Source organism: Chinchilla lanigera, unplaced genomic scaffold, assembly GCF_000276665.1.
Source record: "Chinchilla lanigera isolate Chin_1 unplaced genomic scaffold, ChiLan1.0 scaffold00074, whole genome shotgun sequence".
NCBI lineage: Eukaryota > Metazoa > Chordata > Mammalia > Rodentia > Chinchillidae > Chinchilla > Chinchilla lanigera.
The window spans coordinates 10,685,186-10,711,054 of NW_004955475.1; the positions used below are offsets into that span (position 1 = coordinate 10,685,186).

At 50.3% G+C, this 25,869-nt stretch overlaps 1 protein-coding gene across 2 annotated transcripts; it reads left to right on the forward strand.

Annotated features, from left to right (window-relative positions):
* Positions 1-1,982: 1,982 nt before the first annotated feature.
* On the forward strand, positions 1,983-25,101 carry Med12 (mediator complex subunit 12). 2 transcript variants are annotated; one of them, XM_013502846.1, is made up of 46 exons: positions 1,983-2,280; positions 2,768-2,872; positions 3,079-3,267; positions 3,510-3,669; positions 4,872-5,053; positions 5,230-5,340; positions 5,449-5,703; positions 6,182-6,328; positions 6,477-6,576; positions 6,706-6,842; positions 7,063-7,194; positions 7,697-7,823; positions 8,372-8,601; positions 9,263-9,343; positions 9,464-9,634; positions 9,834-9,978; positions 10,146-10,196; positions 10,488-10,606; positions 10,796-10,939; positions 11,381-11,544; positions 11,748-11,879; positions 12,232-12,459; positions 12,614-12,758; positions 12,908-13,028; positions 13,512-13,613; positions 13,708-13,821; positions 14,078-14,253; positions 14,435-14,614; positions 16,077-16,148; positions 16,764-16,897; positions 17,037-17,198; positions 17,491-17,602; positions 17,741-17,830; positions 18,326-18,435; positions 18,657-18,792; positions 19,003-19,164; positions 20,431-20,805; positions 21,084-21,234; positions 21,371-21,576; positions 21,739-21,816; positions 21,906-22,123; positions 23,558-23,800; position 23,928; positions 24,214-24,333; positions 24,529-24,610; positions 24,825-25,101. In XM_013502846.1, exons 1-46 carry the CDS (start codon positions 2,182-2,184, stop codon positions 24,866-24,868), a joined length of 6,543 nt encoding a protein of 2,180 aa, XP_013358300.1. In that variant the 5' UTR covers positions 1,983-2,181; the 3' UTR covers positions 24,869-25,101. The 2 variants fall into 2 exon arrangements, with proteins under 2 accessions (XP_013358300.1, XP_005401707.1); XM_005401650.2 differs by having other exon boundaries at positions 21,371-21,567.
* Positions 25,102-25,869: the final 768 nt, after the last annotated feature.

Below are 25,869 nucleotides of genomic sequence, written 5' to 3' on the forward strand. Positions count from 1 at the left end.
GCTGAGCTAAATCCCCAGCCCCTTTTTCTGGCTTTTTGAAACAAAGTCTCACTAGGTAGTCCATGCTGGGTTCAAACTCGAGGGAATCCTCTTGCCTCAGCCTCTCAAATGCTGGGATTACAGGCATGGGCCACCATGCCTGGCCATTGTTACTTTTCTTATGGCACGCTGGCTGTCTTTCATCTATAAAACAATAGCATAATGGAAAGAATATTGGCTCTGAAATCGAGAAAGAATCCTTAGTGCACACCTATAATTCAGCACATGGGAGGCTGAGGCAGGAGAATCACTGTGAGTTTGAACCCAGCCTGGGATACATAGTGAGTTCAAGACCAGCCAGAAATACATCGCAAGACTCTGATTTTTTATTTTTTTGGTTTTTTTTTTTTTTCATGTACCAGGAATTGAACTCATGATCTTGCGCTTGTCAGGCAAGCACTGTGCCACTGAGCTAAATCCCCAGCCCAAGTCTGCTTTTTAAAAAAAAAAATCCTAGCTGGGCGTGGTGGCACACGCCTGTAATCCCAGCACTAGGGAGGCTGAGGCAGGAAGATTATTATGAGTTCGAGACCAGCCTGGGCTACAAAGTGAGCTCAAGTCCAGCCTGAACTACATAGTGAGACCCTGTCTCAAAAAGACCAAAAGAAAAAAGTCCTAGTCCCAGCTTTGTTACTCAATAGTTGTACAATATCAGGCAAGCACATTTTCACTCTTTAGAAATCAGCTTCCTTATCCATAGATTAACAATCTCTAAATCATGGGCCCATTTGTGGACGAAAGGAGATAATGTCTGAAAATCAAGTGACACAGTAGGTGCCTCTTTCACAGGAACGAGGGTTCACATTTATTCATGGACACTTCTAGGATATATGGATGCACTTTAAGGTGTCTAAGAATCTCCCTGGAAATTCAAAGTTTTGTATGTACTGTTTTTCTGAGGTCAGCAGATTTTTGTTTTTGTTTGTTTTGAGACAGGGTTTTGCTGTATAGTCTGGGCTGGTCTTGAAATCACTGTGTAGCACAGGCAGGCCAGGAATTCGAGGTGATCCTCCTGCCTCCGCCTCCTGAGTGCTGGGATTACAAGCTCTAGCCACCAAGGCCAGCTCCTCCCTCCTCATGTTAAAGGGTTAGTGAACTAAAAAAAGATTAAGAATCTTCATGAAGACCATAGTGGCCTTGAGAGATTAGAGCCAGTGTTTCGGATGTTAACAGGTGCTTTCTTGGGCATACAGTTCCTAATCTCCACAACAGTCCTTTGAGGGAGATATTAGCATACCCGTTATCTAGAGTTATTAGCATACCCCACCTCCCTTTTTTTTTTTCCTCTCTCTCTTTTTTTTTTGGTCTTTTTGAGACAGGGTCTCCCTATGCAGTTCAGGCTGGCTTTGAGCTCACTTTGTAGCCCAGGCTAGTCTCGAACTCACAAAGATCCTCCTGCCTCAAACTCCGGAGCGCTGGGATTACAGGCGTGCGCCATCACGCCCGGCTGGCATACCCATTATTAAGAAACGAAGTGATTTGTAAAAGGTGGAGTTCCTAACCAATGCAAATACTGAATCTATTGTAAGCTAAGAACGGAGCTAGACAATAGGAACCCAATCCCAGCCAAAGTTTTGCACCCTGGCCGCGTCTGCCTTTGCACTTCTGCATCTCCAAGAGATCTCTCTCAAGTGGGAAGGGAATCAAGAGATGGAGTGTGGGAGGGAAAGGGGATGAAAAAGGAGTTAAGAGTGCTATGAACCTGTCCTAACTCCACACAAGGAATGTAAACATTATGTACTGCAAACATGTACTAATTTAAAAAAAAGAAAAAAGTCCGCATCTCTGCCACCACACAGGGCTCACGAAGGTTTGGGTGATATTTGCTAAGGTGCAAACTGACTTTCCACCTTTAGAGCTGAAAAGCACACGGGGTGCGTAGCTCCGCCCCACGCCGGGTCGGGCCCCGCCCCCTTTGCAGTCGGTATTACCGGATGGTTCCCGGCGTCCCTCGGCTGCGCTCGGTAGTTTCCGGCAATAATCGAGAGTTCCTAACGTGCCCCTCGTTGTCTCTCGGCCGCCGTCCTCCCAACCACCCCCCCACCCGGTCGGCTCTCTCCCTCCTCCTTCCTCCCTCCTCCCGCCCCCCACCCAGCCCCAGCTTGGCCCTGCTGGCGCCTCTGGCGCTACGGGCTGGCCAAGATGGCGGCCTTCGGGATCTTGAGCTACGAACACCGGCCCCTGAAGCGGCCGCGGCTCGGGCCTCCCGATGTGTACCCTCAAGATCCCAAACAGAAGGAGGTGCGTTAAAAAATCCGGAGTTCCGAGGGGTCAGGGCAAGTGATTTGCATTGACAATTTGGGGGAGGGGGGGCGGGGCGATTAGGTGGGAGCAAAAGTCCCAACAGGGGGAAGAGTAAAGTGGGCCGGTGTTAGGAGAGCCGCGGACGGTGGGAGGGTTCCAAGACATAAATAGCGAATGATGGCGGGGCGCGCCGGAGGCGCCCCCTCTACGCACACACGCCTCAGAAAGTTGTCTCAGGCAGCTCGGTGAGGCGGCTCGCGAGGAAGAGTGATGTGGAGGCAGCTCGGACTGGCTGGGAATCTTGGTGACTTGCGGGGGTGAGGGAGGGGTCCGGAGGGATAGAAGGGCCTCGCTTTAAATAATAATCAGTTCTACACCGAATCTTCCTCCTCCCTCTCTCCGCGTTCCGTCTCTTCTGCCCTCTTCTCCCACGACCTCCTCCCAAGAGGGAAAAACCCCCTAAAATGCCGTTTTCCTGCCTCAGGATGAATTGACGGCGTTGAATGTAAAACAAGGTTTCAATAACCAGCCTGCTGTCTCTGGGGATGAACATGGCACTGCCAAGAACATCAACTTCAATCCTGCCAAGGTGAGCCGTCCTGCCAGGCTGAAGGAAAAGACTGGAAGAATCAGAGGAGGCGCAAAGGCCCTGGGTTGGGAAGACTTCAAGGGACAACTTAAATGGCTTGAGTTTGCCCTCGTAACCCCAAGCCGTCACGTTGGCATTTTCCCTCAAAGGCAGGACCACCTGTCTGCCCCTTCTTCCCCCCCTGAGATACAGTTGTCTTTCCTCAGATCAGTTCCAACTTCAGCAGCATTATTGCAGAGAAGTTACGCTGTAATACACTCCCTGATACTGGTCGCAAGAGGCCAGTGCACCAGAAGGACAACTTCTGGCTGGTGACGACTCGATCCCAGAGTGCCATTAACACCTGGTTCACTGACCTCGCTGGCACCAAACCACTCACACTCCTGGCCAAAAAGGTGAGGTAGTCTTTCCTGTGCTTCAGACCATGGGGGGAGTGTGGGTACCAAGTACCCCCTGTTCTTAGATATATGATTTTTTTTTTCGGTGCCGGGAATCGAACTCAGGATCCTGTGCTTGCCAGGCAGGTGCTTGTGCCACTGAGCTATATCCCTGACCACCCCACCCACCCGTTCTTAGATTAAGCTCCATAAATGTCAGTTCATGAGCTAACATCTCACTATTTGTGATGTCCATCCAGGTTCCCATTTTCAGTAAGAAGGAAGAAGTGTTTGGGTACTTAGCCAAATACACAGTACCTGTGATGCGGGCTGCCTGGCTCATTAAGATGACCTGTGCCTACTATGCAGCAATGTCAGAGAACAAGGTCAAGAAGAGACAGGTTGTTGACCCCTTCACGGGTGAGTAATTTCTAACACCAGCTGTGCCGCCGACCGCTTCAAGGAGTGATAGACCCTTGGCATCACTCTCCTTTCTAACCTACATTCTTCTGCGTGTATGTTGGATTCACTTAGTTAGTAAACATCAAGTAATTTATTTTGGTTTTGTGTTTTGTGGTACTGGGAATCAAACTCAGGGCCTCACCAGTGTCGGGCAAGCATTCTATCACTGTGCTACACCCCCAGCCCTGACATCAAGTAATTTGATTTCCTACTGTGTTTGTGTACTGTGCTATAAAGGTGACTTGTGTGTATTCTCTACCCTTAGGATGCTTATAGTCTAGTGGGGATGAAAGGCACTTGTTCAGGTAACATTAAATGTAGAACATGGGGGCTGTCAAAGAAGAGACAGAGCCAAGCGTGCTTGTGCATGCCTGTACACCCAGCATTTAGGGAGGCTGAAGCAGGAAGATCACAAGGTCAGGCCTAGCCTGGACAGCTGAGTAACTTAACAAAACCCTGTGTCAAAATTTAAAAATTTTTAGGCAGTTGAGTGTGGTGGTACATGTCTATAATCCTAGCACTCAGGAGGCCAAGGCAGGAGGATCATCACAAAGTCAAGGCCAGCCAGGGGTACGTAGTGTGAGCTTGAGGCCAGCTTGAACTATATAGCGAGACCCTGTCTCAAAAAAAAAACCCCAAAAATTTGTTTAAAAAAACTGGGGATGTAGCTCAGTGCAAAGGCCCTGGGCTCAATCCTCAGAAAAGGGCTGGGATGTAATGTGGTATGAATACCCTGGGTTCAATTTCCAGTACCCCCCCCCAAAAAAAACCCAGAAGCTGGGGACTGTGGTATATGCCTGTAATCCCAGGTTCCTTGGGGGCCAACCCAGGAGGATTGCAAGTTTGAGGCCAACCTGGGAAACTTAGCAAGACCCTGTCTCAAAATAAAAATTGTTTAAATGTTCTGGGGACATGGCTCAGTATTCCCTGGGTTCAGTCCTCAATACCACAAAAAAGGAAAATGAAAAAAGAGACAGAAGGTTCTTTGAGACTTCAGTGGACAGATTTTTTTCTTTGGGGGATACTGGGAAAACCTTGGGGAGATAGCATTTGCTCAGAGGCTAAGAAGATGAATACGGTTTACAGCTGTGATGATTGGGCTAGAGGTAGGGATAGAAGAAAGATAGTTTCAAATAACCCCTTTTCTGTCTTTTCTTTAGAATGGACTCAGATCATCACCAAGTACTTATGGGAGCAGCTACAGAAGATGGCTGAATACTACCGGCCGGGCCCTGCAGGAAGTGGAGGCTGTAGTTCTACAATAGGACCCTTGCCCCATGATGTAGAAGTGGCAATCAGGCAGTGGGACTATAATGAGAAGCTGGCCATGTTCATGTTTCAGGTAGGGAGGAAGCCATGCTATGTAGAGCATTGGACTGAGCCTGATCTTGCACTCGGCCGGTATGGAATGGATCTGCCTACCTCCTTGCCCCAGTTTTCCTTTCGTTTGCCTTATCTGCCTCATCTCTAATAGTCCCTGGGCTGAACTAATCCTCTTGCCACCCCTGGTACCTATAGGATGGAATGCTGGACAGACATGAGTTCCTGACATGGGTGCTTGAATGTTTTGAAAAAATCCGCCCTGGAGAGGATGAATTGCTTAAACTGCTGCTGCCCCTACTGCTTCGAGTAAGGCCTAGGATCTGGGGGGTCTGGGGTGGATTTGAGGAAGACAAGATATTAGAGCAGTGTTCCTTGAAGAGAAAACCATGAGCTTTGATGGCCATGTTTTCACAGTACTCTGGGGAATTTGTTCAGTCTGCGTACCTGTCCCGCCGTCTTGCCTACTTCTGTACCCGGAGACTGGCCCTACAGCTGGATGGTGTGAGCAGCCACTCATCTCATGTTATATCTACTCAGTCAGCAAGCACGCTGCCCACAACTCCTGCTCCTCAGCCCTCAACTAGCAACACACCCTCGACTCCCTTTAGTGACCTGCTTATGTGCCCTCAGCACCGGCCTCTGGTTTTTGGCCTTAGCTGTATCCTACAGGTAGGTACCAGGTGGACTGGAAGAAGTATTAGAGTCCGTGAAGAACTGAGTGCCCATCCTGGAGAATGGGTGATTCCAAATTGGATGTGGGAGTAGGCATTGAGTACTCTCTTGGAGACTGTTGTTTCTCAGTAATGAGGTGTTAGTTCCCTTTTGGGGGTTCTGGTTAGCCTCTCCCAGGGCCAAATAGTAGGCCCAGAGCCTTTGAAGAAAATAGGTGAAGGGGGGGATCAGGAATGGCTTGCTGCCTGCCTCAGAAACTTAGAATAACTTTGGACCTGAGACCTAAGGCTTGGGTCTTATTATTATTATTATTTTTTTTTTTTTTTTTTTTTTTTTTTTTTTTTTTTTTTGGTTTTTCTCCGGTACCGGGAACTGAACTCACGACCTTGCACTTGCCAAGGCTTGGGTCTTATTATAGGATTCCTGAGAGGTAGCCATGGTAACTGAGTTTGACTTAGCTGTTTCTGTCTGGCAGACCATCCTCCTGTGTTGTCCTAGTGCCCTGGTCTGGCACTACTCACTCACTGATAGCAGAATCAAGACGGGCTCGCCGCTTGACCACCTGCCTATTGCCCCTTCCAACCTGCCCATGCCAGAGGGCAACAGTGCCTTCACTCAGCAAGTAAGTCTGACCAATACCCTGGTACTCCCAGATACAGAAATAAGGCTAAATTGCTCTTCCACAAATAGTGATTTGGGGTCCGGTAGTGTTCTTTTAGTCTTTTGCGTGCCGGCGTACATCTTTAAAGCCTGCCTTTTTGATATTGCAGGTTCGCGCAAAGTTGCGAGAGATTGAGCAGCAGATTAAGGAGCGAGGACAAGCAGTTGAGGTTCGCTGGTCTTTTGATAAGTGCCAGGAAGCCACTGCAGGTGGGTGTCAGAGGGAAGATAGTAGGAAGTATATTTGGGGGAAGGATGGGGTGGTAAAGGCATAGAGATCTGAGAGTCGTAATGCATCAGACCTCCAGAAAGGTCCCCTTTACTGCTTGTCTTCTTCAGGCTTCACCATTGGACGGGTGCTCCATACTTTGGAAGTGCTGGACAGCCATAGTTTTGAACGCTCTGACTTCAGCAACTCTCTCGACTCCCTTTGTAACCGAATCTTTGGGTTGGGGCCTAGCAAAGATGGGCATGAGGTAAGCAAGATGAGGACTAGAAAGAAAAAAAAAAACATTGCAGGAGCAACTGTCTGTATGAGGGGAAATTGTGGTAAGGCATTGAAACCAGGGGATATATGCAGAGATACCTTCCTGGGCCCAGAATGTTTTAACATGGGGCCCAACCTTCAAGAGATTGGACCTCACTTCTTTGTTTCCAACCCTACCTTACTTACCCCTGTGTTCCTTTGGTCTCCAGATCTCCTCAGACGATGATGCTGTGGTATCATTACTATGCGAATGGGCTGTCAGCTGCAAACGTTCTGGTCGACATCGTGCTATGGTGGTAGCCAAACTTCTGGAGAAGAGACAGGCAGAGATTGAGGCTGAGGTTAGGGAACAGAGATAAGAGAATGAGATTGGTCAGATGGGAAGGAATCTGACTGGGGTTGGAGACCCCAGAGAGATTGAGGTTCAGAGTTGATGTTGTGGTAGCATATACTTGTAATCTCAGCACTCGAGAGGCTGAGGCAGGAGGATCACTGTGAGTTCGAGGCCAGCCCGGGCTATATAGTGAATTTAAAGCCTGCCTGATGACAGCAAGACCCTGTCTCAAAAAATGACAAGAAAAGTTGATGGTTTGAGAGCAAAATAAGGAAGTGCCAGAAAACCTGCAGGGAATATTAAAGACACAAATAGGAAGGTGTAGATTGATACCTGGTTGGAGAAGAGATCAAGGCTGTCGTTGGCAGGTGGCAGACAAAATGGACATCAGGGGGAAGAGAGGTGAAAAGTATGGTGGGGAGGCAACAGAGGTGGGAGTTCCAGGGTCGTACATCAAAGATTGACGAAAGAAGTCAGTCAGTCCTCAGTTTGTTCTCTCCGTCTTGCAGCGTTGTGGAGAATCTGAAGCAGCAGATGAGAAGGGTTCCATCGCCTCTGGTTCTCTTTCTGCTCCTAGTGCTCCCATTTTCCAGGACGTCCTCCTGCAGTTCCTGGATACACAGGCTCCCATGCTGAGTATGGACCCCCACCACCCTCTGGTTTCTCTGCCTGGTCTCAGTTACCTGCCACTGTCATCAGAAAGCATAATTAAGGGTCTTTTGGTCTATGTTTCAGTCATGGGCTCTATGCAAAATGACTTTTAGACCTGATTCTATTCCCTGATCGCCTTACAGTTTAAGAGAATAGAGAAATACAGGCAAGGATAAAAATAAGAACATGAGGTTTAAGCATTTTCACTTTGTAAAGAGCAGCAGAGATGCTCTAGTCCTTGCTAAGATGCTGTGTGGAGCAGCAGGTGGGGTAACCAACTATACTTTTGTCCTTCAACAGTCTGGAGTTTTTTTGGTCATTCCTGTTGTCTCAGGGGTCTCCCTCTGTGAGATACTCTAGAGCAGCGGTGGCGAGCCAGTGGCACGTGTGCCACAGTTGGCTGTTTGTTATCACTGAAAGCTCTAAAAGGTTTGCCATCACTGCTCTAGAGCATCATGCCTTAGGTGTATCCCTCTTTCTGTCCTCCTCTTTTGTGCTCTGTGAACTCGTGTCTCTTCATTTCCTCCTTCCAGCGGATCCCCGAAGTGAGAGTGAGCGAGTGGAATTCTTTAACTTGGTTCTACTGTTCTGTGAACTGATTCGACATGACGTTTTCTCCCACAACATGTATACGTGCACTCTCATCTCCCGAGGGGACCTTGCCTTTGGAGCCCCTGGCCCCCGGCCTCCCTCTCCTTTTGATGATCCTGCTGATGACCCAGAGCGCAAGGAAGCTGAAGGCAGTAGCAGCAGCAAGCTGGAGGTGAATGGGCTTCTCGTTGCTCTTGATTGTTGCTACTGACATTCCCATCTGCACAGCTCCCAGAGGCCTCCGAGAGTCTCTTTTGCCCAAGAAGAGTAGTGTTAGCTTTTTGAAGTTTACAGAGCACTCTCACATTAGCCTTTTTCATTTGTTTTGTTTTTATTTTTGAGACAGGGTTTCACTATGTAGTTCGGGCTGACCTTGAACTGACCATGTAGCCCAGGCTGGCCTCAAACTCACAGTGATCCTCCTGCCTCAGCCTCCCAAATGCTGGGATTACAGGCATGCACCACCACGCCTGATGGCTCAGCCTTTTTCTCCTTTCTGTTTATTTATTTATTTATTTATTTGATGCTGGGAATTGAGCCCCGGGCCTTGGGCATGCTAGGCAAGTGCTCTGCCACTGACCCACATCCCCATCCCCTTCGCATCAGTGTTTTCATTTCATCTTCACAATAGCCTGTGAGGTACTTTTATCTCCCATTTAAAGCTGTTAGAAGCAAAGGCCCAGACTGGCCGGCTAACTAGAGAAGGTTTGAATCCAGAACCTGTGCTTCCCCTAGTTCCATCTCTTCTCTCTAGTTCTTCCATGAGCTTTTCTATTCAGTAAGGAGCAGCTGTGTACTACTAAAGCCGCTTTGCTTATGTGCTATTCCCTCAGGATCCAGGGCTCTCCGAATCTATGGACATTGACCCCAGTTCAAGTGTGCTCTTTGAGGACATGGAGAAGCCTGATTTCTCAGTAAGTGAGATCCTGAGCAGGGAGGAATCCAGCTCCTTAGATCCTCTCATTATGTCGCTGCTTGGGATCTCTTCGTACCTCCTCAGCCCCTTCTCTTCTAAATGCTTTTGCCTTTCTTAGTTGTTCTCCCCGACCATGGCCTGTGAGGGGAAGGGCAGCCCATCCCCTGAGAAACCAGATGTCGAGAAGGAGGTGAAGCTCCCACCTAAGGAGAAGATCGAAGGGACCCTTGGGGTTCTGTATGACCAGCCACGACACGTGCAGTACGCCACACACTTCCCCATCCCCCAGGTACTGTCCCCCAATACCCATGACCATCTGTTCTGAGCCCAGATTTCTGTCCAAGGCATTTGCTGAGGGGTTGAAGCTATTCTCGAGGGTGTGGGTGTGCTGGGAAGGAGCTCGAGCACACCAGGGGTGCCAAGGGTGCAAGCATGCTGCAGGAAGAGGGCAGGCGTGTGCCAGGTCTGATGGTACTGCTGGGATGCAGGAGGAGTCGTGCAGCCATGAGTGCAACCAGCGGTTGGTCGTACTGTTTGGGGTGGGAAAGCAGCGAGATGATGCCCGCCATGCCATCAAGAAAATCACCAAGGATATTCTGAAGGTTCTGAACCGCAAGGGAACAGCAGAAACTGGTGGGTTTGAGGCTCCTTAAATAGATCTCCCTCAAAGAATGCCCTAGTCAGTCTTCCCATCCCCAGTGTAGGGAACTCCCCAGTCATGTCCCAATGTCCTGTCTCTTAGAGTCTCCTGAGAGCTCTAGTCCTTTTGAAACTTCCCCCCTCATTCCCCCCCTCTACAGACCAGCTTGCTCCTATTGTGCCTCTGAATCCTGGAGACCTGACATTCTTAGGTACCTCACAGTAAGCCCCATACTGCCCTCCCCCTCCCACCCCTCCCTCAACCTAGCACCTCCCTGTACATATTCCTCTGAGGTCCACATAGCCTGTGGTCCTCTAAGCCTTTGCTTCACTGTTCCCTTCCCTTCATCCCCCAGCCCTTCCCTTCTTCCCTCTTCCTCCCCTCCCTTCCCATTTCCTCCCTCCCATAGCCTTTTCTCCATACCCCACCCACCCACCCACCCACCCTCAGTCAACTAGTTACCTTTTCTGTCCTGAATCATCTCTTTCAACTGTCCCCTCAGGTGGGGAGGATGGGCAGAAGCGGCGCCGCAACCGGCCTGAAGCCTTCCCCACTGCTGAAGATATCTTTGCTAAGTTCCAGCACCTATCACATTATGACCAACACCAGGTCACGGCTCAGGTGTGGGCCTAAGCCCAGCCCCCTTTCCACATTCTGGCCTTCCGTCCTGTTTTTCTTTCCTCTTATCTTTTTTTCCCCCTAGGCAGGCCAAGCCTGCTGGTCTCACCCCCTTCCACCATCATCGTTTCCTGCTTCCCTGGTTCTTCTTCCCTCCCTCCACTCCTGTCTCACACCCACTGCCCTTATCAGGTCTCCCGGAATGTTCTGGAGCAGATCACGAGCTTTGCCCTTGGCATGTCGTACCACTTGCCTCTGGTGCAGCATGTGCAGTTCATCTTCGACCTCATGGAATATTCACTCAGCATCAGTGGCCTCATCGACTTTGCCATTCAGGTGGGGAAGTTAGGGGAGATAAGGGTGAAAGAAGGAATTCTGTGCGAAGTAGGGTCTCGAGGGCAGGAGTAGAGGCTCCCACCCGTTTTCCCAGGCTGTTTGGAAGGGGTAGGAAGACTAGTACAGGGGGAGTGGACCGTGACCTAAGACTGTAGGAATAGAGACTTAAGTGTTCCCTGGGGAGACCCGAGAGACAGATTGGAGCATTGGGTACAGAACGTCCTCCCACAGTGGAGTTCGGAGAACTGTCCTAGAGATTGGTTAGAGGTGTCATCAGTAGAACGAAAGACAGCAGCTTATAAAAACAGGGCCGTTCCGTGTTAAGGCAGCTCCAGTAGGAAGGGGCACAGGCCTGGCCTTGCCGGGTTCCTCCCAGAAAAAGGGGGTTATGTATGACATGAAGGGCATCTTCTCTTCTCTCACCCGCATCCACTGTGCCAGCTGCTGAATGAACTGAGTGTGGTTGAGGCTGAGCTGCTTCTCAAGTCCTCGGATCTGGTAGGCAGCTACACTACCAGCCTGTGCCTGTGCATCGTGGCCGTCCTACGCCACTACCACGCCTGCCTCATCCTCAACCAGGACCAGATGGCGCAGGTCTTCGAGGGGTAAGCAGAGCTTCAAAAGACCTGCAACACAGGGCTCTGGCAAGTGCTGGTGGAAGTTGCTTGGGAGGAGCACATGGGCTCACCCTGGCAGGTACCCGCCGTGCAATTGAGGAAGGAATGATGTTACCAAGAGGCTGGAATCTGCTTCAGAGGGCCTCGGGGCATGACCCTGCTGATCCTCCCAACCCTGCCTCTTACGACAGGCTATGTGGTGTAGTGAAGCATGGGATGAACCGGTCAGATGGCTCCTCTGCAGAACGCTGTATCCTTGCATATCTCTATGATCTGTATACCTCCTGTAGCCATTTAAAGAGCAAATTTGGGGAACTTTTCAGGTAAGAGAGGTGGGAGGTAAGGGGTAGAGAGTGGGACCTAGTCCTGTCTCCTTCCCGTTACTACCCACCTCGCAGCAGAGCACAGCCCGTTACCCTGTTGTCTACCCAGGGTCAGTTGTAGACCATGTCCTCTGTGTGCCATTGCATTACTGAGAGCAGGCCTGCTTCCCAAAACCCTTCCTAGTTTTAGTCCTACGTGGTTCCTCCCCTGCCCGCTTTGCTGTGGCACATCTCCCTTTTTGTTGTCCCAAGATCCCTTGTCCCTCACCCTTTTTTCTTTTCTCCCCCATGCGGTTCACCCGTGCAGCCCATTTACTCAACACTGCTGTCTTTTCTTTTCCCATTCCTGCAGTGACTTTTGCTCAAAGGTGAAAAACACCATTTACTGCAATGTGGAGCCATCAGAATCCAATATGCGCTGGGCACCCGAGTTCATGATCGACACCCTGGAGAACCCCGCTGCTCACACCTTCACCTACACAGGGCTAGGCAAGAGTCTTAGTGAGAACCCTGCTAACCGCTACAGCTTTGTCTGCAATGCCCTTATGCACGTCTGTGTGGGGCACCATGATCCCGATAGGTATGGGGCGTGGGGTGTACTGAGGAGTGGGCATCCGTCACACCGCAGCCTGATGTTGGGAGGGGTGACATACGTGGGGCAGACATGAAAAACTACTGAATCGGAGGTTTGCTGGAGCAAGGCTTTTCCTGAGGGCACTTGTATTTTTCCCCAGGGTGAACGACATCGCAATCCTGTGTGCAGAGCTGACTGGCTACTGCAAGTCGCTGAGTGCAGAGTGGCTAGGAGTACTTAAGGCATTGTGCTGCTCCTCTAACAATGGCACTTGTGGCTTCAACGATCTCCTCTGCAATGTAGATGTGAGATTTGGGGTGGGCAGTTAGCAGGGCCGGCCGGGGTCTGGTCGCAGTCATCAAACTTCTCAGAGTTCTGTAGGGTGGAGGCGTGCCACTTTGAGTGGGTACCCTCTCCACGCTGAGCTGCCACATCTGTCTGCTCTTTGCTCCAGGTCAGTGACCTGTCTTTCCATGACTCCCTGGCTACTTTCGTTGCCATCCTCATCGCTCGGCAGTGTTTGCTCCTGGAAGATCTGATTCGCTGTGCGGCCATCCCTTCACTCCTTAATGCCGGTAAACTACCAATCCATAACCTTTAGAATTTCTGGACCCCACATTTCAGTACACGATGGCTGTCCTCTCGTTGTTTGGTGTGGGACCCTTTGCCGTGGCTCCCTGGCCCCTACTAGGCCAGTGCTTTGGTGCACCCCAGGCTGAAGGGGCCGGTTTCTTTTTTTTTCTTTTGCTCCCCTCTGGGCCTGTTTTCTAATCCTGATCTTTCTGTGTGTTGGTGTATGTGTTTCTGGTGTTCTGAGGATGGAACCCAGGGCCTGGTGCGTTTGTAGCATGTTTTCCTCACAGAGCTACAGCACTAGCCCCGTGATCTTTGCATCTTTTAATCCTTCAACTACATAACCGTTGTCTGCTTTTTCTTTCGCCTTATCTGTCTTCCCCCCTTATTCCTCCTCCCACCACACACATTCACACACACAGACATGCATGCACGCGCACACAGTTTGGTTTCACCCTTTCCAGACCCGTTTGTCTTTCTTTTAGCTTGTAGTGAACAAGACTCAGAGCCAGGTGCTCGGCTCACCTGCCGCATCCTCCTCCACCTTTTCAAGACACCGCAACTCAATCCTTGCCAGTCTGATGGAAGTAAGTGACCCTGGTCCAAGCCAGGTGCCAACAGAAAGCGTCCCCCGACACGCACTTTTCCTGTTGTTTCCACTGACTTCAGCTTCCTCTCCAGACAAGCCTACAGTGGGAATCCGCTCCTCCTGTGACCGCCACCTGCTGGCTGCCTCCCAGAACCGCATTGTGGATGGAGCTGTGTTTGCTGTTCTCAAGGCTGTGTTTGTACTTGGTAGGGGTGGGGGGTAGGAAGGGGTGGTGCCAGAAGTGTGTATAGGGTGGAGGATCAGCTCAACTACAAGGGACAGTCTTTCTCCCTCCCAGAGGTGGTCTTTCTGACCTTGGGGAGGAGAGGAGGGTGAGAAATACATTTCTGTCCCATAGGGAAGCGTTTGGGGGTGTTTCTGCCTTTGTAGGCCTAGGGTGGAGCTCTCTGCACGGTGTTCTGATCTCACTCTGCCCTCTCTGTCTCCCACCCTGAACCACAGGGGATGCAGAACTGAAGGGTTCAGGCTTCACTGTGACAGGAGGAACAGAAGAACTTCCAGAGGAGGAGGGAGGAGGTGGCAGCGGTGGTCGGAGGCAGGGTGGCCGCAACATCTCTGTGGAGACAGCTAGTCTGGATGTCTATGCCAAGTACGTGCTGCGCAGCATCTGCCAACAGGTCAGTCCCACCTTCCTCCCACATCCCCTAAATGCCTCTGGATAACATGGGCCTGTTTCTAGCCTGTGATCATACCACCTGTCTTCCATACGTCCGGTCCCTTGCCCGGTCCCAGCACATCCCTCTTCTTCCTCGCCCCGCTTACTGGTTGCCCCGAGTCCCTGATTATCAGCTTCCTCAGGAATGGGTAGGAGAACGTTGCCTTAAGTCGCTGTGTGAGGACAGCAATGACCTACAAGATCCAGTGCTGAGTAGTGCTCAGGCGCAGCGCCTCATGCAGCTCATCTGCTACCCACATCGACTGCTAGACAACGAGGATGGGGAAAACCCCCAACGGCAGCGTATTAAGCGTATTCTTCAGGTAAGCCAAGGTGACGGGGGTCTTGGAAGAAATGGTGGGGCCCAACTGAGAAGAAGCAGTGGAAACCAAGAGAGAGAGAGAGGGCGTTCAGTAGACAGAAAAACACATAAGGATGTGGGAGGAAGGGAGTGAGGAAACAGCTCCAGCATAGGTTCGGGAATAAATCCAATGTGGTCCAGACTCAAGAGTAAGAAGACTATGAGGTGAGCACACAGCTGCCTGGAGTGAGTGAGTGCAGCTCATCAGTGGGAGGCATAACATCTGGATAGTCTGGCTTGGGGCTTTGTACATTTGGCCCTGTGGTTGTGACTCAGTAACTGAGTAGTAAGTAGTTACTACTTACTAAGTATGGACTTCATAATTAGTTACTACTTATTAAACATGGTACTATGTGTGGCCTTGTACATACATTTTCTCATTTAATCTTTACAACCCTGTGAAGCAGGTATAAGTACCTCCATTTGACCAGTGAGGAAGCTGAGGCTTAAAGAGGTTAAGTAACTTCTCCAAGGTCACACAGCTAGTAAGTTTAGAGTTGGTATGTGAATCCAGGTATGCCTATGCCCTCTCCACTACTGCAGATGTTTAGGTGATTGGAGGGTGGAAAAATAAGGCCATGGAAGAAAACCTAAAGGAATGAGGCCCCTTCAGCCAGAGAAGACACTGCTGAAGGGAGATTAGCCAGTAGTAACTTCGCAGTCTCCACAGGACTTCAAGAGATTGTCTTGAAAAGCCTTGTCTGGGACTTTTGAACAGCTGGTCTAAAACAACAGAGGCAGGCTTTAACTTTCATATCAAATATTTAAAGGTTAAATATGCAAAGGGATATGAATCTGTAGAACAAGAATCCAGAGGAAGATATGAAATCCTGAACTTTATTTAAAATAGGCTAGATTTCACCTGTTTTGGATTATTTACATGTAATCTTTGCTAAAAAGAGGGGCATAGCGATCCCTTTTAGACCTCTGGAAACCTGTGATTCAAGGTTATGGGAGATTTGGCTGGGAGTGGTAGCACACACCTATAGTCCCAGCTCTGGGAGACTGAAGCAGGAGTGCAAGTTGGAGCCCAGCCTGGGCAACTTGGCAACTTAGCAAGACCCTGTCTCAAAATAAAAAAATAAAAGTAAAGATAGAGCTCAGTGCAAAGGCCCCGAGTGGTTCAAGTCCCAGTACCATACGCATAAAGAAAAGGAAAAGTTTCTTCCTTGTTTGTTTTAAGACAGAGTCTTGCAATGTAGTTCAGGCTGGCCTTGAAGTCGTATTGTAGCCCAGGCTCCACTCACGACCAGTCCACCTACCTCAGCCTCCCAAGTGCTGGGATTATAGGCATGCACCACCACACCTGCCAAGAAAGTTTCTGTAAAAAAAAAAGTTATGGGAGATTGGGAATTGATTATAGAGTGGTGGGTAGCTGGGGATGGTATGGTGATCACTAGCTTGGGGTGGGGTTTCTACCACAGAACTTGGATCAGTGGACCATGCGCCAGTCTTCCCTGGAACTGCAGCTCATGATCAAGCAGACCCCTAACAATGTGAGTAGTGCCTTCCCGGACCCTCCCTTTCCTGTGCCCACCTCCAGCTCAGGGAGGTAAGCCACCATAGAAGAACCTGGGTTCTAGCCAGGTGTCATGGCACATGCCTGTAACCCTAGCACTCTGGAAGGCTGAGGCAGGAGAACTGCAGGTTTGGGTCTAGCCCAAACAACTTAATGAGTTAGCAAGTCCCTGTCTCCAAAAAAAAGAACAGCATTGTAGCTCAGTATGAAAGGCCTGGGTTCAATCCCCAGTACTATCCCCACCAAAAACAAAAAACCTGGGCCCTGCCTTTAGGCTCTGGAACTGAGAGAAATAAGAAGGGATGGGAAAATGGCAGACATGTGGAGCTGGTGAGAAGAGAAATGTGTTGGGAATGCTGGAGTTCTAAGCTTTGGGGACGCTTGGCAGCAGTGGAGCCTATTTCTTGGGTCACAGCTGTAGGAGGCATGCAGAGAAGATGGTGGGGGACTGGAAAAATACGGAGGTGCTGAGGGCACAACTCCCAACAGTTGTGTCCCCACCTTCGCCTTTATCTCCCATCCCTCGCACCAGGTATCTTCCTTTGCCCTTGGGTACCTATTTTAGCACTTCTGTGTCTTTCATCCTCCCTAGGAGATGAACTCCCTCCTGGAGAACATCGCCAAGGCCACAATTGAAGTCTTCCAGCAGTCAGCAGAGACAGGGTCATCTTCCGGAAGTACGGCAAACAACATGCCCAGCAGCAGCAAGACCAAACCTGTGCTCAGGTTGGTTAGAAACATGTTAGGCCTCATCCTCTCATGAATTTCTCTATTAGTTACACGAATATCTGCCTCAGGGAGATCGTGTGCATGTCCAGGGAAAGGAGACCCCCCCACAACCCTGTGTCCTCTGTCTGTCCTGCAGCTCTCTAGAACGCTCTGGTGTGTGGCTGGTGGCCCCTCTCATCGCCAAACTGCCCACCTCTGTCCAAGGGCATGTGTTAAAGGCTGCTGGGGAGGAATTGGAGAAGGGTCAGCACTTAGCCTCCTCTTCTCGCAAAGAACGTGATCGACAAAAGCAAAAGAGGTGAAGAGTTTGTGGGCGTGCTGGGATTGAGAAAAGAGGAGGCAGGCCCAGTGAAGAATGAGATTTGGGACTGAGGGCTGAGAATAGACTTCACAGGGAAGTGGCAAGTCAAAGGGTAAGAGTGGCATGGCTGAGCAAGAGGCCAGCTGTTAAGAGTCTAAGATTTGGAGCAATAAGAGGTTGGAAGTTGCCCAATCCCCAGCTTATAGTCCTCTCCCTTCCCCTCCCCTCCCTCCTTTCTCTCCCCCCTCTCCCTTGCCCGCTTCTTTTCTCCCTTTCCTTCCATTTCTAGCATGTCCCTGTTGAGCCAGCAGCCTTTCCTATCCCTGGTGCTGACATGTCTGAAAGGGCAGGATGAGCAACGTGAGGGACTTCTTACCTCCCTCTACAACCAGGTGCACCAGGTCTGTGGGCTGTCGAGGTGGGCAGGAGGGCAGGGAAGCATGTGCCTAAGAGGCCACTGTGTACTTGGAACTTTCATTAGTTTCTGATAAAAAACCAGACGATCCCTAAGCTGCATGTTAAACTTGTTTCTGTTACAGATTGTGAAGAATTGGCGAGATGGCCAGTACTTAGATGATTACAAACCAAAGCAGCTAATGCATGAAGCACTCAAACTTCGGCTCAACCTGGTGAGGGGGAAGCTGGGGAGAAGAATGGAGGTGGGGCTGGAAATGCAGTAAAGAAGATTGAGTTGGGAGGGCAGGGATGAGGATGGAGACCCCAGATTTTTGGGATCTTCAAGTGTTAACTCTAGATACAGGGCCTGGAAGTTGTTAAAGGGACCGGATCACTGTGGTCAGGGTCCAGTAGCTTGCCCTGGATCCTTGCAGGGACTCTCCCTCAGTGTCCTAGATTTTGGCGGGTCCCTATAAATACTAAAAAATACTGTGGAATGTTGAATGAAATCTTGGAAATCATTTAGCCCAACTCCCATCACTTTATAAAAAAAAAACAAACAGGCCCAGAAATATCAAGAATTCAGCCATTGACCCAAGATCATACAGCAAATCATAAATGCAAATGGAACTTGATGTTAGGCGTTCCAGCTACCCCCAGCCCAGGCTGTAACTTCCCTAAGCTGGCTGTCTCCCTCGAGCCATCTGACTGATCTGTGGCCCTGGCAGGTGGGGGGCATGTTTGACACAGTGCAGCGTAGCACGCACCAGACCACAGAGTGGGCTGTGCTTCTCCTGGAGGTCATCATCAGTGGCACTGTTGACATGCAGTCCAACAAGTAAGCAGTTCCCTACCCCAAGGGGGGCCCTGTTCCCATGCCAGCTGCGAAGTCCACTGCGATCAGCGTGTGGCTGATGCTGTGGACTCTAACCCCGGGGTCCCCATGCAGTCTTGCTGCCCAATAGATGACGTGTTGAACACCTGTTCCTTGCCCTGAGACCTTTTTCTTTCTTAACTTCTTTCTTCTGTGGGTACCCCGCTCCCTGCTTTCTGTCACAGTGAGCTCTTTACTACGGTGTTGGACATGCTGAGTGTACTCATCAATGGGACCTTGGCCGCAGACATGTCTAGCATCTCGCAAGGCAGTATGGAGGAAAACAAGCGTGCATACATGAACCTGGTGAAGAAGCTTCAGGTGAGCAGAGGGGGCAAGGGCAAGATTTTGGGGTACTGGCGTCTCAGCTCTCTCTGCCCTGACTGCATTTGCTACCCAGTCTCAGGGACACTTTCTGGCTGAAGCCCTCCACCCCTCCTCTTTATGCTGGGTTCTGTGCTATTCTCTGAGGCTTCTCAACCTTGCTTTTCTGTACCTTTGAACTCTTGTCCCATCTTCCTGTGCCTGCAGAAGGAGTTGGGGGAGCACCAATCAGACAGTCTGGAAAAGGTTCGCCAACTGCTGCCACTGCCCAAGCCAACCCGAGATGTCATCACGTGTGAGCCACAGGGCTCCCTTATTGACACCAAGGGCAACAAGATTGCTGGCTTTGATTCCATCTTCAAGAAGGAGGCATGTCCCACTGTCTTCCCATGCCCTTGGCCTTTCTGCAGTAACGTCGAAGCTCTGGCAGGCGCATCACTCAGAAGTCCATCAGGGGTTTTGAGCGGATCTTTTAGCTTTCCTTGTTTTATCTCCTCTTTCCTGGACTCTCCTCTCACTACTCCCTTTTCATATACCACTGTTTCTCAGCACCCCACTCTCCTCTCCCCTCTGCCTCCTGTCTTGCCCCACACGTTTGTCTGTCTGTTGCTGTATCTTCTATTCTTGCTTTTCTCTCCCCCCCCACCACTCATCTGGGCAATTTTCTCTTCCCTCTCTGTCATTTACAGTATTTGATGAGTAACTGTAATCACTGTGTATAGTTGAGAGTTAAAGAGAAAAGAGGGTAGAGTTTAAAATCCAAAGTGTCACTGGGTATGGTGGCTCAGGCCTGTAATCCCAGCACTTGGGAGGCTGAGGCAGGAGGATCACCATGAGTTTGAGGCCAACCTGGGCTACATAGTGAGTTCAAGTCCAGCCTGAATTAGATAGCGAGACCCTGTCTCAAAAACGAGCAAAACCCAAAATCCTAAGTGGAGTCCCTTCATATATTATATCGTTCTCATTTCTCTTCCTCATTTGTCTGCCCATCTGTCTGTCTCTGTCTCTGCCTGACTCTGCCTTTTCTATCTCCACCTATCTCTTTTGTCTGTCTGTCTTCTAGTTTCTCTGATTCTGCTGATCTCTCTTTTCTCTGCCTTGTCTTCAGTCTTTCCCTGCCTTTTCTCTCTCTGCCTGTCCTTCCTGTTTTCCTCTGAATGTCAGTTTCTCTCCCACCCTTTCCTCTTCTATTCTCCCCTCTCCTCTATATCCTGTTTCTCTCTCTTTGCTTTCCTCAGCCCTGCCTCCACTGCTCCTCCTCCTTGCTCTCCTGGCTTCTTTTCCCTTTACACCTCTCTCTTCTTCTGTGACTCACCCTCTTCCTTGTATATTTGTGTGTATTCCTGTGTGTCCACATCTCTTTCCTCCTCTCACCATCTCTGACTGAAGTTACCTGTGGCTTTTTTCCTTTTTTTAATATCCCAACAGTTACTATACCGCATTCTTTTCTTTTCTTTTTTTTTTTTTTTTTTTTTTTTTTTTTGGTGCCTGGGATCAAACTCAAGACCATGTACTTGCCAGGCAGGTGCTTGTGCCACTAAGCTATATTCCCAGCCCCCCATTCTACACGTTCTCAAGGCCCGCTTTGTATCCTCCAAGTCTCCGCAGCTCATTGTCTCTCATTTTCTGGAACAGGGTCTACAGGTTTCCACTAAACTGAAGCTCTCTCCCTGGGATCTGTTTGAGGGGTTGAAGCCATCGGCACCACTCTCCTGGGGCTGGTTTGGGACAGTCCGAGTTGATCGACGAGTAGCTCGTGGGGAGGAGCAGCAGCGCTTGCTGCTCTACCACACACACCTGAGGCCCCGGCCTCGTGCCTACTACCTGGAGCCACTCCCACTGCCACCAGAAGATGAGGAGCCACCGGCTCCCACCCTTCTAGAGCCTGAGAAAAAGGCTCCGGAGCCCCCCAAAACTGACAAACAAGGAGCTGCTCCACCCAGCACTGAGGAACGCAAGAAGAAGTCCACTAAGACCAAGAAGCGCAGCCAGCCAGCCACCAAGACAGAGGTCAGTGCCTCCCCCATCATGCTTCGCCCCCAGCCCCTGTTACGGTAAACTTGTAAGTCCTTGTACATTTGTTTAGCTTGTATTACATCTGTTCCTCTAGTAAACCCTGACTGATACAGCCTCCTCATGGCGCTGTGCATAGTAGAGAGAGTTGCTGGTTTTTAGGAGGCATGGGGTGTTTTCAGAACGAGATATCATTAGAATCTTAAAAAAATGCATGTCCTCTTCACCCCACTTCTTCACAGCCCGCTCACCTTCCTCCTCTGCCACCCACACAGGACTATGCGATGGGCCCAGGTCGGAGCGGCCCCTACGGTGTGACAGTGCCTCCGGACCTCTTGCATCACACAAACCCTAGCTCGATATCCCACCTTAGCTACAGGCAGGGCTCCATAGGCCTGTACACCCAGAACCAGCCACTGCCTGCAGGTGAGTGCCGGCCACTAGGAACGTTCCTCCTGCCCCAGGACTGCACCACTACCCTGGCGCACTGTGACTGACTAGCACTCAGAGAGAGGGCTGGAGGGAGCGGGAGCCCAGATAGTCAGTCTGCTCTCCTTGCCAGGTGGCCCTCGTGTGGACCCATACCGCCCTGTGCGGTTACCAATGCAGAAGCTGCCTGCCCGACCAGCTTACCCTGGAGTGCTGCCCACAACCATGACTGGTGTCATGGGCCTTGAACCCTCATCGTATAAGAACTCTGTGTACCGACAGCAGCAACCTGCAGTGCCCCAGGGACAGCGCCTTCGCCAGCAGCTCCAGGCAAAGATAGTGAGAGGGGCAGTAGGGAGGGCTGCCAGGGAGAGGGGCTTTTACAAGTTACAGGACTGAGGAGACACTTGGGATCTTGACTAGGACACTCAGGGTGGGAGATACAAGACGTGATATGGCAGAAAGCATTTTCTGAGTTTGAGTTTCTCTCTTGTCCCTTAGCAAAGCCAGGGGATGTTGGGACAGTCATCTGTCCATCAGATGACTCCCAGTTCTTCCTATGGCCTGCAGACCTCCCAGGTAAGGGTCTGGGGTGCTGAGCTTTGGGAAGAGAAAGGCACGCTGCTGTGCATGCTCTTAGCCGTGTCTCCCCTCCTCCTTCCCTCCAGGGCTATACTCCTTATGTTTCTCATGTGGGACTGCAGCAACACACAGGCCCCGCAGGTACCATGGTGCCCCCCAGCTACTCCAGCCAGCCTTATCAGAGCACCCACCCTTCTACCAATCCTACTCTTGTAGATCCTACCCGCCACCTGCAGCAGCGGCCCAGTGGCTATGTGCACCAACAGGCCCCAACCTATGGACATGGACTGACCTCTACTCAAAGGTACTCAAAGTAATTGTGGGCTGGGAAGGAACACTGAGGTATGAGGGGGCATTTGATGTGGGAAAACCCACACCTGAAGGTGATGGGACTGGTATGAACGCTGTAGAGATACTAGGAACACTTACCTGGTCAAGTAGCCCATAACAATAAAAGATTAGAGCTGAAAAGGACCCTAGAGACTAGCAGTCTTACATTTGCTTCCCCAGCATTTCTTTCAGGCCCGGAGAGGAGGGATCACTTGATAACTCTGATAAGAAAAAATCTGGGATTTATAGACATAGTACATGATAAACCTGTATTCAGCTGAACTCCAGGATGGACTAGCAAATGAACAGAATGCCCTGGTTAGTGTTAGTCAAGCCTAGCTAAGACCTAGTAGCCATGTCTTCAGGCTCTGTAGCTTATGATTTAGAACACTGCTCGGGGGTGGGCTGACTAACTGGCCACTGTGTGGCCAACACTATACTAGGTAGGGCTGCATAAAGTGAACGATCACAACAGATAGATAAATAGACGCAGACAGACCCTCACCACAAGGAATTTTTATTCTGGTTGAGGAGTAAAAATATTGCACTAGAGAATATTATAAGCAAAGATACAATCAGGTCTGTAGTTGGGTGCTGCAAAGTAAAATGGGAATTCAGAAAAAGTGGGATGCTATCAGTGTGGACCTGAGTCATTGGAGAGTCATGAAGGAGGTCAGACCTGAGTTGCCTTCTGAAGACCAGCTATGATTGGAATTTGTGAAAAAGAAGAGAAAGAAAGGCATTCCAAGCAGGAGAGATAGTATGAACAGAGACTTGGGGCAGGAATGAGTAGTGTCTGGGAGATGGAGAGCAGTGTAGAATTTGTGCTGGGGAAGTAGTAGGGGCTACGCTCAGAGGTGGGCAGGTTGATAGATAGCCCTGCATGCTCAGCTTTATCACCGAGATACCATCCCAGAAAGGGCTCTTTTGATTAGCACAGTGATAGCAGTTGGGCAGGTTGAGAGATTAGTGTGGAATGAGTAGATAGAATGCATAGGGGAAGATGAGTGAAGATGCAAGACACAGCAGGGAAACCAGCCACAGAATGCCCCAGAGATTTGGGTACAGAGGGCATAAGGAGTTGGAGGGCAGCTTGAAATGTTACTGGGAAAAACAGCAACAAAAACGCTCAGTGAGTGTTTGTACAATGTGTCATGTGCTGAGACTGTTTTTCATAAGAGAAGAATAGCTAAAACAATTGAAAAATTCCTAACAGTTAAGGACATGAGACACTAAAATGGAATATTGTCTTTGCACCTTATTCCCCAACCTAGAAGTCTGTCAGGTTAAAGGACTCTTCTGGTTAATACCAACGGAGAATTAATGCAGTGACTTGTTAGAAGTTTGCTTTGTACTGTCCCGCTCTCCCTGCCTTGTGCCTTGACCCCTGGATCTCTTGTCTCTGGAGATTTTCACACCAGACGCTGCAGCAGACACCCATGATGGGTACCATGACTCCGCTGAGTGCCCAGAGCGTCCAGGCAGGCGTCCGCTCAACTTCCATTCTGCCTGAGCAGCCGCAACAGCAGCCGCAGCAGCAGCAGCAGCAGCAACAGCAGCAACAGCAGCAACAGCAGCAGCAGCAGCAGCAGCAACAGCAGCAGCAGCAGCAGCAGCAGCAACAGCAGCAGCAGCAGCAGCAGCAACAGCAGTACCACATGCGGCAGCAGCAGCAGCAGATCCTACGGGTAAGACCTCAGGATTCCATTTAAGACTTGGGAGCCCAAGGAGGAAGAGAGGCCCAGGTCCATGCCACAGTGTCACTAAGATTAAATGAGGGTATGCTGTGCTAAGCACCTGACTGAGTAGCTGCCTCAGGTAGTGCTTAAATTCATGCCCTCCTTTCCCCTTTTTCGTGTTGCCAAGGATGAGAATGAAGAAAGTCGGACACTGTCTTCCAGGTAGTCTAGATTTGGCCTCCTAGCAGTGGTCTGAGAAGGGAAGATGGGGACCCAGAGTTCCCTCCTTGCATCTTGGCTTCGACACCCCTCCCTGCCCCTGTCCCTCCAGTACTGAGTCCTGCTCCTTTGCTTTCTTCAGAAGTATTTTCTTGTGTCTTCATAGCAGCAACAGCAGCAGCAACAGCAACAGCAGCAACAGCAGCAACAACAACAACAACAACAACACCAGCAGCCACAGCAACAGGCAGCTCCTCCTCAACCCCAGCCCCAGTCTCAACCCCAGGTAGGTGCTCAACATCAGCCCTAGGCTTAGGGACAGCTGCCTAGGTTGAGCATGCAACCAGTGAGCTGGCTTGGGGACAGTATGCAGTGGGGTGGCAGGGCGAAGTAAGGCATGGCACTCTACAAGGAGGTGGAAGATGGGGATGAAGGAGGCAAATGCTGGAGTTCAACCTTCTGTTTCCTGTTTCTACCTCAGTTCCAGCGCCAGGGGCTTCAGCAGACCCAGCAGCAGCAACAGACAGCAGCTTTGGTCCGGCAGCTCCAACAGCAGCTCTCCAGTAAGCATGCCTGCTTTCCTAAGGGAGCCCCAGAATAAAGAGGGATGGGGGTGGGCAAAGGTAGCTGAGGTGACCTCTTTAGGCCCAAGTTAAGGGAGAATCCCTCCTCTTCCCTCCCCTCCCTGCCCTTCCCCTCGGCATCTAATTAGCTTTCCTCATGCATAGCTACAGGCCTGCTTGATCTCCCACCCTGACAATCTCTGGTTTTTCACAGATACCCAACCACAGCCCAGTACCAACATATTTGGACGCTACTGAGCCACCTGGAGGAACTGCTTGTGCACTGGATGTGGCCCCACCTTTTCCTCTTAATTCCTAATCCTCTTTCTGGGCTAACACCAGTAATGGTTGGGGCCCTTCCCTCAGGCTCCATTTTTAATAAGTTTTTAGTATTTTTGTTAATGTGAAGCATTGAGCTGTTGGGTTTTTGTATATTATTTATATAGAGACCCCAGAGCTGTTGCACCCAATACACAGAGCTTCTTTGCAAAGGGAGTGTGTGAATTCTGTGTCTGGGGAAAGGTTGGTCTCTTGGGAGAGTACTGGGGGCTGACCAACAAGTGAGAGCCTTCGTGTGGTTCAGATTGTCTCCCCTGTTTACTTTCCACCCCCTATCTTTCTGAATTCTGATTGAATTGCTGCCCTGTCCTCTGGCTCCAAAGCAGCATGTTGAGGTACAGGCCCTCCATCCCTTAAGGCAGCTCACCTCATCGTCCAACCATTGCCGCATTCTTTACAGTTTTCCTCCATGGGAGACATACCACTGGGATTGCGCAGGACCATTAGGCTAGGGGAAAATCCAAGGGAACCCAGTTTTCCTTTAATAACATCCCGGCTGCTAGGCTTTAAACACTGTGGGTGGGGTGGAGGTGACAGCTGTTGGCTACCCTTTTGGCCATCTCATGGGGTTCCATCATGCACCGGGTAGCAGCCTTTCCATAGGCTAGAGGATTTCCCTAAGTCCCATTTCTGAGGAGAAATTGCCCTCATTGTCCTGTGCCATCACAGAGTAGGTGGAGGAAGGACAGTGTGGTTCTGAGGAGAAAGAGCCCAGCAAGAAACAGCACCCATTTCTCTTTTTTTTTTTTTTTTTTTTGTCGTTTTGAGACAGAGTCTCGCTATGCAGTTCGGGCTGGCCTTGAGCTCACTTTGTAGCCCAGGCTGGTCTCGAACTCGCAATGATCCTCCTGCCTCAGCCTCCCGAGTGCTGGGATTACAGGCGTGCGCCACCACGCCCAGCAGCACCCATTTCTCTATCC